Raw genomic sequence first — 12,502 nt, 5'->3', positions numbered from 1 at the left:
GATGCTGATGATCCACTCATCACTAAAATGAGCTAGATGAATGTGCATCATTTTTGCAACAAGGTTTGCATGCCTTCGCTCAATACCAAATACATAACCCCAAAGCTTTATTGCAGCCAATACATGTCATGTTCTAAGGCCACATGGGATAGTTGGTTCCACCCATATTGTCATCATTGCCAAACATCTTCAACAAGTCGTTGTGAGCCAATACATGTCTCGTCTTGTAAGCCCACATGGGATAGTTGGTTCCAACCAACTTGTCATCATTGCCAAAGATGTTCAGCAAGTCATTGTGAGCTATTGCTTGCTGTATATAGCTGGTATTTTGGACCAATTGCTGTCCTAACTTCAAATGTAGATGAGACTGAATGTCAAAGAAGATGCTGAAAAACTGAAGCAAAATTGGCTCCAATGCCCCGAAATGTTGCATAAGACTCAGCATCAATGAATTTGGGCGAATTTCACAAAAGGCCCAAATTTTTATGGTGAAATTTGGTCAATTTTGATCTCAATGAAAAAATTTCTCTGGGGTCATCAATGAGCCAATCTGGCAAATTGATGAACAAATTCTTTAATTGTCAGAAAAACCTCAAATTATTTATGAAATTGAGGCCGAATTTGGGGGAATTGCAATTTTTTACCAAGTGTGATTGGGAAGAGGTCAGCTTGTCAACAGGGGCCTGTGAGAGTTGACTTTCAGCATTAAATGTGATGGATAAGCTGTGTTGGGCTGTTGGTGACATCAAACTGTCAATGGGTGATTCAGACTGGTGCCTGCAGAAGTGGCTGGCAAGTGAAAGTGTGCTGCCAACAGGCAGCCAGGTAACACTTTTGGCAGCAGGAACATGCAGGCAGAGAGAAGGCATGGCCCTCAAGGCTTGATGGTGGTTGTGGCAGTAATGGCTCAAGAGCTGAGAAACAGCAGAAGAGGTAGCTTTTATATCACTATTAGATCAATGTTCAGCTGCACACATGCACACATGCACGCACGCACACTGAACAGTAAACACCAAGAGAGAAGATAAGATTGCTGGAATGCCACATCCATCAATGTGAGAATGATAGAATAAAAATACAATCCCTAAGGTATTCTAGTACCACACCCAAACAACCAAGGAACAAGATAAGTGCAACACTGTTGAGATGGTCCAGTCTGCTTCTCTTGTGCTGCCAGCTTCTTCAGAGATGGAGATCTTCTTGTTGAAATCTTCTGCACACTGTTTTGAGTCCTCCATCAGCCTGCCTTTGCTTGCACATGTCCTTGTGTAGGTTGGTAGAGACCATCTGAATGATGCTGCTTAAATTTCTGGTTTGTTTTGAGGACAACTTGCTTGTTAGTCCTTCAGAAAAAGAATGGTGGAACAGCAGGTTGTAGAGAAAGCGGGTTATAGGTTGCTTTTTTTGAGTGGGGTCAGGCAGATCAAGTGGCACAGAGAGAGAGAGAGAGAGAGAGAGAGAGAGAGAGAGAGCCCGTTTTGTAATTTGCGGCTTTTCAGGTTGAGCATACAGACATACAAGGCAGGACATTACTGAATGTTCCCGGTTACAAGACTCCTGTTGAGTTTGGCACATTGACATCCTTTGCATATCCTTTGGAGGATGAAGCAGGAGAAATAGTGGTTGCAACAACAAGACCTGAAACAATGCTTGGTGACACAGCAGTTGCTGTTCATCCTGATGATGAAAGGTACAAACATTTGCACGGGAAGTTCGTAATACATCCTTTCAGTGGTAGAAGGATACCAATTATTTGTGATGCTGTCCTTGTTGACCCAGCTTTTGGGACAGGTGCTGTAAAGGTATGGTGGTTAATGTTGTAAGGCAAGTTTACATGAGATATTGCTGTCTTTTGCTGCTGCTTAACTCTATGTTGACACTTGTTCTAATTACAGATAACCCCTGCACATGATCCAAATGATTTTGCTGTTGGGAAACGACACAATTTGGACTTTATTAACATATTAACTGATGATGGAAAGATTAATGAATATGGAGGTTCCCAATTTCAGGGAATGGCTAGATTTCATGCTCGAGTAGCTGTTGTTGAAGCTTTAAAAGCAAAGGTAAGTTTTGATTTTAATCCTTAAGGGTATCATTTTTGTAAACTTCTGAGAATGGTTGCATTTATTTTCTTCCAAGTAACCATATGGTCTTTGCTTGATTATCAATCATCACCTGAGTGACTGAATATCAAGCACCTCAATTGCTCTGCATGGTACTTGCATGCTGTATTGGTGACAGGTGTATTGGGTAGGCAGTGTGAGTTCACATTTGTTTGTGCATAAGGATGTTAAAGTTTTTTGCTAGTGTATAGAATGCTGACTCTGTGGTTCAGTGCTTGTGGATTTCAAGATGTCCTACTGTCCATTGCTGCAAGCACTGTGTTTCCTTCCACAATGCATTCAGCTTGTCATTCTGTTTGCTGAAATAAAGTTTCAATTCAACCTATATTTGGAGGTCAAGCTGATTTCTTTGAAAGATAGAGGGAAAGAGCTATGATTTCTACGAAGCTTGGATATATATTGAACAGGCATTTGCTAAAGTACTGACTGGTTTGTTTTGAATTACCCAGGGCTTGTACAGAAAGGCAGAAGATAATGTCATGCGACTGGGCTTTTGTTCAAGAAGTGGAGATGTAATTGAACCAATGCTAAAACCACAATGGTTTGTCAATTGTAGTGGAATGGCCAAAGAAGCTTGTGATGTTGTTCGAGATGGGCGCTTGGAGATTATTCCAAAACAAGCTGAGGCTGAGTGGTTTCGGTCTCTACACTGTCTCTTAGCTTCTGAACTGAAGTGGAGCTAGAGCTTATGTTAATAGGCTAGTAAGATACAATGTCTTAAATAGAAAGCATTTGCTTGAAGTTAATGACAGGTGCAGATCCCAGCAGCTTATCAAAAACATCAGATATGGTTGATCAATAGGAGTTTGAGAATTTGAGATGTGCAGATCCTGGTCCTGTTCAACATTGAGGAGAGACAGATTCCCCATATGAACCACTTGGCATAAAGATGACCCTTTACAAGGACCATCTTCTCCAGCTTCTCAAGGATGGCGTTATCGCCAGACCAGGATACGTGGATGTTAACCTATCATTTAGGATCTGTTGTGCTTTCTTTTTGGTTGGTGATTTTGGGGTTTTTTTTTGGTTTGGGGGGGGGGGGAGCATTCCTAGTGACAGGAACCTTCCCTGACAGAATAGGAACCTGGAATGTCCCTGTCCTGTTCAACATTGAGAAGACATGGATTTCCCCAGATGCACCACTTGGCATGAAGATGACCCTCTACAAGAACCATCTTCTCCAGCTTCTCAAGGATGGCTTTATCGCCAGACCAGGATATGTGGATGTGCAGATATCATTTGAGATGTGTTATTGCTATTGGACAGACATGGACCTCACACACACAATCATGCACGCACGCACACACACAGAGTCATACTAGCATTTGAGATGTGTTATAGCTATTGGACAGATGTGGACCTCCTCACACACACAGAGTCATACTAGCATTTAGCAGAGGCCAAAATGACCTATTAGAGCAAAATGAAGAGTGTAGTTGATCCCTGTTATATCTCATCAGGGATAAATACATGGAAGCTAAGAACTAATATAATAAACTTCCACTCATTGCCTTGGGGGCAAAAAAGAAGTTTTGGATTCAATTTGTGCTGTTGAGAAGGTGGGAACCAGCAACTACAGTGTGTAGTGACAGGAACCTTCCGTGACAGAATAGGAACCTGGAATGTCCCTGTCCTGTTCAACATTGAGAAGATGTGGATTTCCCCAGATGCACCACTTGGCGTGAAGATGACCCTCTACAAGAACCATCTTCTACATCTTCTCAAGGATGGCTTTATCGCCAGACCAGGATATGTGGATGTGCAGATATCATTTGAGATGTGTTATTGCTATTGGACAGATGTGGACCTCCTCACACACACACACACACAGTCGTACTAGCTTTTAGCGGAGGCCAAAATGACCTATTAGAGCAAAATGAAGAGTGTAGTTGATCCCTGTTATATGTCATCAGGGATAAATACAAGGAAGCTAAGAAGTAATATAATAAACTCACTCATTGCCTTGGGGGCAAAAAGGAAGTTTTGGATTCAATTTGTGCTGTTGAGAAGGTGGGAACCAGCAACTACGGTGTGTTTTTATTTATATAAAGCACAGCAGTGGTTTTACATTAAGAATGTACCTTTCACTGGTATTCTTCAATTCTTGTGATATCCTTATAATTATTGCCATGAACATCAGCAGAGGTAATAAAGCCATGTCAAATTTTTCTCTACTGTTATAGAGTTTGCTCTTTGAAGCTTCTACTTCTACCTGCTCATTTCAGCTGGTGTAAGTATTATAAGGATTGTTACCACTTCTGGGTGTTTTTAACCAATAAACAAAGCTTTGCAAGGAAAAAATGGGTGTCATTTGACTTGCACTCAACTGTCCAAGTGTCCTCTCTTTGCTTGAACATGCCTCTGGACTCTTTGGACCATGTAGACAACAAGAATTGAGTTTTTATGCACTTCAATTGCATTGAAAGATACGACAAACTTTCTTTGAAATAAAAGTAATGAGCTATCTTCTGTCATTCCCAACAGCAACCTTGATCAATTTCATGAAGCTTCAGCAGCTCAAGCCCTTGTTTTATTGTTTTTTCTGATTTTAAATTACTAATGAAATGCAAAGTATTGTTTTATTCCCTCACTTGAAGGCTTCTTTTGAGCACTAATGAAGTGCAAAGTATTTTATCCCCAAACAAAAAAAATTCAGAGGGCAGGGCCACAGAGAGAGACAGAGAGACACAGAGAGAGAGAGAGAGAGAGAGAGAGAGAGAGAGAGAGAGAGAGAGAGAGAATGAAATCGAGGTTGCATGCTTGCCAGATGGATGGAGAACATAAGAGATTGGTGTATATCACGGCAGCTTTGGTTTGGGCATAGGATACCGGCTTGGTATGTTACCTTGGAAGGCGATGAGCTTCAACACTTTGGTGCATATAATGACCATTGGGTAGTAGGACGAAGCCAGGAGGAGGCAGAGTTGGAAGCACGTCAAAAGTTTGGTGGAAAAGTGTGCAAGCTGGTACAAGATCCAGATGTTTTAGACACATGGTTTTCTTCTGGACTTTTTCCATTCTCCGTAATGGGTTGGCCTGAGCAGACTTTGGATTTGAAAGCTTTTTATCCAACAGCTCTCCTGGAGACTGGGCATGACATCTTGTTCTTTTGGGTTGCCCGCATGGTCATGCTTGGCATGAAGCTCACAGGGGAAGTTCCATTCAAGAAGGTATGCTGTGTATGAGCTAGGAGTTACATGTTCAAAATGTCTTGGCATTTGTCATTGCAAGTTTGTTTTACTTTGCACCTAGTTCAAAATGTCTTGGCATTTGTTATTTCTTGTGTGTTCTACTTTGCTGTGTATGAGCTAGGACTTAGTTTGAAATGTCTTGGCATTTGTCATTGTTCGTATGTTCTACTTTGCTGTTTTCTGTCTGTGATTGTTAAACAGCCTGTGTTAGGCTTGGTCAACTCACAGAGGGAGGCATGGAGGGAGGGAAGAGAGAGATAAGTAAGATTTTGGAAATCCATCAGGTTTTTCTTCACGCAATGGTCAGAGATGCACATGGACGAAAAATGTCCAAATCGCTTGGGAATGTCATTGATCCTTTAGAGGTTATAGAGGGAATTTCATTGGATAATTTGTTAAAACGACTAGAGCTTGGTAACCTAAATGAGAAAGAGCTGAAGACAGCTAGATTGGGTATGACAAAGGATTTCCCTCAAGGGATAGCTGAATGTGGTGCAGATGCATTGCGTTTTGCACTTGTTGCATACACAGCACAGGTAAATATTCATTTGGGCATTGTATTTTGTTGCCGTGCTATATTTGTTTTCTAATCACTGCTTTTGGTCTATATGTGCATCTCAATATGTGTGCTTCTGCAGTCGGACAAAATCAATCTTGATATACAGCGGGTTGTTGGCTATCGGCAATGGTGCAACAAGCTTTGGAATGCTATAAGGTTCGCCATGATCAATCTTGGAAAAGGATTTCACCCCTCCAGTAGTTTGGACATACGAACAGTTCCTTTAAGCTGTAAATGGATTCTTTCAGTTCTAAACAAAGCCATCATCAAAACAAATGCTTGTCTAGAGGCGTATGATTTAGCTGGAGCCACAACAGCAGTGTATAAATGGTGGCTATATGAACTCTGCGATGTGTTTATTGAATTATCCAAGCCAGCATTAGCTGTAGATGATCAAAACAGTGATGTCGGTACATTGAAAAAGGTCACTCGAGAGACTCTGTGGATTTGTTTAGAAACAGGGCTGCGCCTTTTGCATCCTTTCATGCCATTTGTAACTGAAGAGCTATGGCAGCGTCTTCCCCGTGGTCAGGATACTTCTGAAATATCATCAATAATGATTGCAGACTACCCTTCTGCTGTTAAGGTGATGGTGAATCAAGCTAAACTTAACACTGTTTTACCTGGTCTTTTTAAATTTTTTAAACTGCCTACTTTTGTTTTCTTGATTCAGGAATGGACAGACTTAGAAGTTGAGTCCGAGATGTCATTGATCGAGTCTGTAGTAAAATCAATTCGATCTTTACGAAATGGATATCTACTAGAGCCAAAGGAGAGGTGAGATGTGTTCATGTTAAACATTTTCTGTTTTTCATTTTCAAGCTTTGCAGCTTCTGCTCAAATACTTTGTCGAACTGAGAAGTTGAGATGTGCTTCTTTCTTTTTCTACATAAAGAGGGTAGTCTTTGCATCCTTTCAGCCACATTTAACAAAAAGAAGCATCCACACAAGGAAAAAGATCTAAGCAAAACTAATCGTGAAAGTTATCAGATAGTTGGTGCAGTCTTTCTAGAGTAGTGTCTAGAACCATCCTGTTAGTCAAATTCCTAAGCAGCTAATCACACACGTGTAGACATAAAAGAGGTGCAGGTGTACTCAGCTCCCAACAGTGAGATCAGTTCCTAGTTCTCCCAGTCACCTGTAGCAAAGTCTTCAATTTGCACATATCATAGAGCCTCTAAAACCATCAGATTGAACTGTTTTTGCAAGAGTTGCTAATTGTGAGGTTAGAACCTAGTTGCACATGTCATGGAGGCCTAAAACCATCAGATTCAACTATCTGTGGGTCAGCAAATCATGGTGATTAAGTACCCAAGCTCCATACACACATCCTGTCACAGAGTGGGAATTGCCTCCACCTGAAGCTTTGAGCAGTATTCACTCCTTTTTATCAGTCTTGGTTCATTCACAGCACATGCACTTTCTCTTGTTTGCATTTCTTATAGCTGTTTGTAAGAGTTGTTTGAACTTTCGGCCTAAGACTGCTGTATTATATAGTCATTCGGTAAGCACATCCTTTGATAGTTACTGATATCATGGTCAGCTATTGTGCTTTAAGTAATAAAGCCCGTAAGACAAACATTTCAATGCAGGATTCTTTTAGTTTAGTTCTCTTTTGGTTTGTCATTCCTTCTACTATCGATATTTCACATTGTTGAGCATGAAGGATGAGCAAAGCTGATCCCCACAGAACTATGTCAATGGCAATGTCATATGTGGCTGTGGATGTGGATGTGGATGTGATTGAATTTCCCAAGGACATATGTCATCAGGGATATCACATGTGCATGTCTACCAGCACAAGAGTGAGGCTGTATATCTTGTAGTAGATCTAACATCTTAGTGCAGTTTCTGCAAAGAAAACTGCAAGGATAAATAAACGAGGTTAGACTTTAGGTGTCCAAGAGGTTTGGTTATCTGTAAATGAGGAGAGTAAGTTAAGTACAAGGCTTAACTTACCCTCACATGAGTTTGAGACCCAATCTCTCAAGACACAGGTAGTTTACATTTAACCATTTACACCCAATGGACCATATCCATGACAATATGATGTACTGGGCAGTTTGTTTATTGGAAATTTGGTTATTTAAGGGACATTTCGGGAAATTCAGCCACTTATATGGGGAATGTCTACCGAATATGAAAGGCGTCTTGGTCATTATTGAAGTGGTATTTTGGGGATATCACAAAATGTGGGGGTACTTCCCCATACCCTAACTTGTCATTGATCTTGTACTTTCAAAGTCCTCATGTTTGAATTGTTCTCTTTGTTTTGATTGAATCATAATCATAATTATGTTTACAATGTATAACAATCTGTTTTCTCTCCAGACCACAAGGGTCGTTGCTCTGTAGAGCTACAGAGGCCAGACTTGTGGCAGAGAAATGGTCAACAGAAATCATTACTCTTTCGGGCCTGTCAAACTTACAGGTTTGTGCTGACAATTGCTCTGCTGGTACTGATCAAAGTTCTTCATGGCTTCAATTGCTAGCTCTACTTTTTCCCCCAACTTATCGTACGTTTTTTGAATGGTAATAAGATGCTGCAAGAAGCAGAACTTCCGCCACCTGGTACTGCAGTTGTGATTGTAAATGATCAGATATCAGCATATTTGTTGCTTCAAGGTGTTGTGGATCCTGCTGCAGAACTTGCCAAACTAGCCAGAAAACGAGAAGATTTACTACAGTGAGTCTTTTGGAAGTGTCTCAAAATAACATGCTTGGTTGGTCAGGACTTCAGCATTGTTATCACTGAGCTGCTTTATTCATCTGAACTGTTATGTTTGCTTTTCCTCCTAGGAAAAAGGATGGTTTGTCCAGGAAAATGGAGATCCCAGGTTACAAAGAGAAAGTGCCTTTGAAAATTCAGGAGGACAATACCAGTAAATATGATAAGATAACTGCGGAGCTCGACTTGGTAGAGGAAGCCACAACAAACTTTCAGAAACTACTAATAGATTCTCCTTAGTCTACAGCTACCCTCTTGGCTGGATGAGCTGCTACTAGCTCTGATGGTACAAGCGAGTGCAGCAGAAATTTTGACACCGAGAAGCAGCAGCATTTTTTTTTCATTGGCTTATATGGTTTTCAGAAGAGTTAACATGAATACTTCATTATTATTACTTGTTGAGCAGTCTCAACAGTAGACTCTTCAATATTATTTGGAGGGTTGTATACTTGCAAGAGCACATCTTCCTCCATTAATGCATTGGTATTCAGTCTTGAGTTAATTGAAAGTGTACATCATGTGTATCATTATCCGGAGTCTCCTTTATTCTCCAATCTGAGTGGGATCAGTCAACTCATCGTATGTTTCTGAGGCTCCATCATCACTTGATAACTGTGTTTTGCATTTGTCAATATTCTTTCGAGACGTGGGTGCTAGGCTCAGCTGGGTTCACCGACTCTCAGCTGGGCGGCTCTGAAGCAGGTTTCTTTACCAATTATCAGAAACATGCAATGGCCAACACAATTATTTTGCAACCTAGACATCGAAGTTCATCTAGATTTAAAGGTGGCCTGATTACCCAGTTTGTTTTGCCCAGAGAATATCCAATCAATTATGTCATAAACACGAGGCAGCCTCTTAATCCATCAACGTCTCAGGTTGTCTAACAAGGCACACACATGCAAATGCCTTGGAGAGAGGTCTCCAAATATTTATTGAGAGAGCATTCAAGGAGGGAAAGTAATACAAACGTGAAAACAATTAGTGCACTAATGAAGGATTGAAGTTACATCTTGGCAATTATGAGTACGGATTTTAATCCTTGGGACGACAAACGTGTATTATCAGCCTTCATTACCCTACCCCAATTGAGTGACAATTTTACAAGAAAGATGTGGCTTTTTTAGCCACTTAATAGTATAATATGAATTTTTTTAAAATTACAAATGAGCTTAAGTCAAACAATTGAGCCATGTAAATTTTTTTATATTTTAGATTTTGTTAAACTCTAAAGTAATGCATCTTGGAGTGTCACTCTATTGGCCCTTCACTATCCTTTTTTTATGAACCTTTTGTTTGTAACTAAGGCTACTTTACAAAAACATCAAAATATTTTAATATTTTTTCTTTGAGCTCTATATAATATAAATAGTTTGACCATTAAAAAACATTTATGCAACTCACTTGGAAAAAAAATTATAATGGAGGATTGTTAGGTGACAACCTATTGGCCCATATATCCTCGTCACGAATATATCTAGTGCCACATGGGTGATAGCACAATCACCCATGTGGAAGGTGAGGATGTGTACGTTCTAGGTCTAATTTGAAGGGTAAGGGTGCATGAGTTCTATTCTAGATCTAGAATTCAAATTAGGGTTGCTCTACAATGTGTTGAATATTTCAAAATGTTTTCTCTCTACCCAAATGGTAGACACAATTTATCTTCTACCAAGTTATTAGTAAAGGTACCTAGATTTCCAAGAATTAAATTACCTACTTTGCACAATTTGGTGATTAGATGATTCTCGAACCTAATGAATGAAGACCATATATTCAATGTGGTTTGAACATTCCTTTATTGATTATAATTTAGATGTGAATAAGGTTCATATCATTGTCCATGACTTTGTTTTTTGTTTCATCAAGATGAGATTAGTATAGTGATGCCAAGTCTTATGTATCTCCTTTTTTATGCATGTAGGCTACACTAAAGAGTATCTTGTAACTTGTGGGGGATGCAAGAACAGCATAGAAATGGAAGCAATAGTCCTAGCATGCATTTGAGCCAACAATTTGAGCAATTTCTATCTTATCATTCAAGGTTACATGCATTACAAACTCAAGTTGATTACAATTGTGCATTTTCATGTAACCTTGATTTCTAATATGGATGCCTTCACATATAATTAACCTCACACTTTCCAATATGGATACCTTCATGTAGAGTTCCATCTTCATTTTGAAACTCAATTTTAGATACTAAACATTGAAGCTTTTGACAATAAAAAAAGCTTTTGCAATTGGTCTTTATGTAGTATGTCCAAAGGTGTTGAAGTAGCTTATGAAACTTGGGATCATAATTGTGAGGTTGTGGGGTCAAATCTTGCTTGCATTCTTAGGTGCATAACTTGGTTGGACATGTTTATACATGTGGTGTTGCTAATGGCTAATCAACTAACTCATTCATAGAAAAACAAGCATAATTCTCTAACTATGAAAGGTCATTATAGCCATTGCAAGCATCAAATCTCAATAGGGGATACTGTCCAATAGAAGACAAGTACTTTTTTGAAATACATTCAATGAAGTATACCCAAACCAAGATATCAATATAGAATCAAGCAAACTTAATCATGAATGTCCTCAAGTCACTCAAATCATGGGCAAATACCACATCTCTAAGTCCCTGAGGCTAAGAAGAATGCCAAAACTTGTTCATTTTAGAAGATACAAGCACCACACTCTATTTACTCTTTTTTCTTCCTTGTACTATGAGAGAGATCTAAATTCGTTCATTGCCAAGATAGAAATAATCCCACCCCTCCATTTATGTAGTAGAGATAGATGATGTGGATATGGCATGCTTGTATCTAAATGGTGCATGTTCATATAAACAAACCCTTTGTATCCACAATGTAGATATCCCATTGTTTTCATATTCTTGTTTGACATTAATTCCATCATACTTTGAGTGGAACCATTGATGCTCATAGAGGAACAAGATTGGGTCTATTCTATGAACAAAATTAGTCTAAGATTGTGATTGTAATTCTAATTATATGTGTGGAAACACTTAGTACATATGAATGTATATGTGAATTATGAAAGGTATCACACATAAGTTACTTTAGCTATACAAGATTCTAGAATGTGTCTAAAATACCTACCCCTAAATTTAGGGCTTTCTTGAAAAGAGTCTAGTTTACATTATTGGAAAATATGGAACAAAATGTGAGCATTTGACTTTCTTTCAAAGCATCACAAAATACCTAAGATTTAAGGACTATGTATGAGTGGAGATCAATTTGACTTATGCATGACCAATTCAACTAGACTTACTGTTCTTATGAACATACTACTTAATAAGAATGGATCTTTTATTGATATAGTATACATCATTATGTTTATCAACCTTATATCACCCCACCAAGTTTTTTAACTACATTTGATTTTAATGAGGCTTAGTGATTGTGCAAACAATGTTGAGTAACCATACATGTAAAGTGGGCACTCTATGATACTTATTCAATTGTTAGTATAGATCTCTATGACTTCCTTCTAAAAAAGGCACACACTCGAATGCCTTTGCTAAAAGTGGATTCAAGAGCCATGCTAGCAGTTTTAGATAGTTGGCAAGCCAAAGATAAACCAAGCTTGATCACAGTGGAATCTTCCTAGATCAAACCTACCTATGAACACACCATGTGGACATAGGTTTCAAACTGTGATACACCAATGAGAAAAACTCAAATAGTTAGGACATTACTTTTGGGAAATGCCTATAGCTCTCAAAATATACCTTTAAATTAAGATATGGTTAAAGAACAACACAATAAGTTCTAAGTTGTGGGACATGTAATTCATTTTCTTAAATATACCTTATTCTCATTGCATTAGATCCTAAAATCCATGGCAATTAAAAGTTTGAACTAAAGGGTCACATGTGTGAATTTAA

At 39.0% G+C, this 12,502-nt stretch overlaps 1 protein-coding gene across 2 annotated transcripts in view; it reads left to right on the top strand.

The window, feature by feature from the left end:
- The window catches only part of TWN2 (valyl-tRNA synthetase / valine-tRNA ligase (VALRS)), a 169,857-nt gene extending 160,174 nt beyond the window's left edge, over positions 1-9,683 (top strand). The window contains exons 13-22 of one of the 2 annotated variants that reach the window (XM_087699063.1): positions 1,500-1,802; positions 1,896-2,066; positions 2,576-2,766; positions 4,894-5,296; positions 5,602-5,853; positions 5,956-6,462; positions 6,550-6,653; positions 8,208-8,307; positions 8,417-8,562; positions 8,676-9,683. In XM_087699063.1, the coding sequence (XP_087555189.1) occupies positions 1,500-1,802; positions 1,896-2,066; positions 2,576-2,766; positions 4,894-5,296; positions 5,602-5,853; positions 5,956-6,462; positions 6,550-6,653; positions 8,208-8,307; positions 8,417-8,562; positions 8,676-8,844 (2,346 nt within the window). In that variant the 3' untranslated portion in view covers positions 8,845-9,683. The remainder of the gene's footprint in view (positions 1-1,499; positions 1,803-1,895; positions 2,067-2,575; positions 2,767-4,893; positions 5,297-5,601; positions 5,854-5,955; positions 6,463-6,549; positions 6,654-8,207; positions 8,308-8,416; positions 8,563-8,675) is intronic. The other variant, XM_087699072.1, reaches the window with a different exon arrangement.
- The last annotated feature ends 2,819 nt before the right edge of the window (positions 9,684-12,502 follow it).

The sequence above is a fragment of the Lygodium microphyllum genome, chromosome 2 (assembly GCF_053477565.2).
Source record: "Lygodium microphyllum isolate KBCC chromosome 2, Lygodium_microphyllum_v1.1.10, whole genome shotgun sequence".
Lineage (NCBI taxonomy): Eukaryota > Viridiplantae > Streptophyta > Polypodiopsida > Schizaeales > Lygodiaceae > Lygodium > Lygodium microphyllum.
The sequence above is the reverse complement of the archived record's forward strand: the minus strand, read 5'-3'. Positions and strand labels throughout refer to the sequence as shown.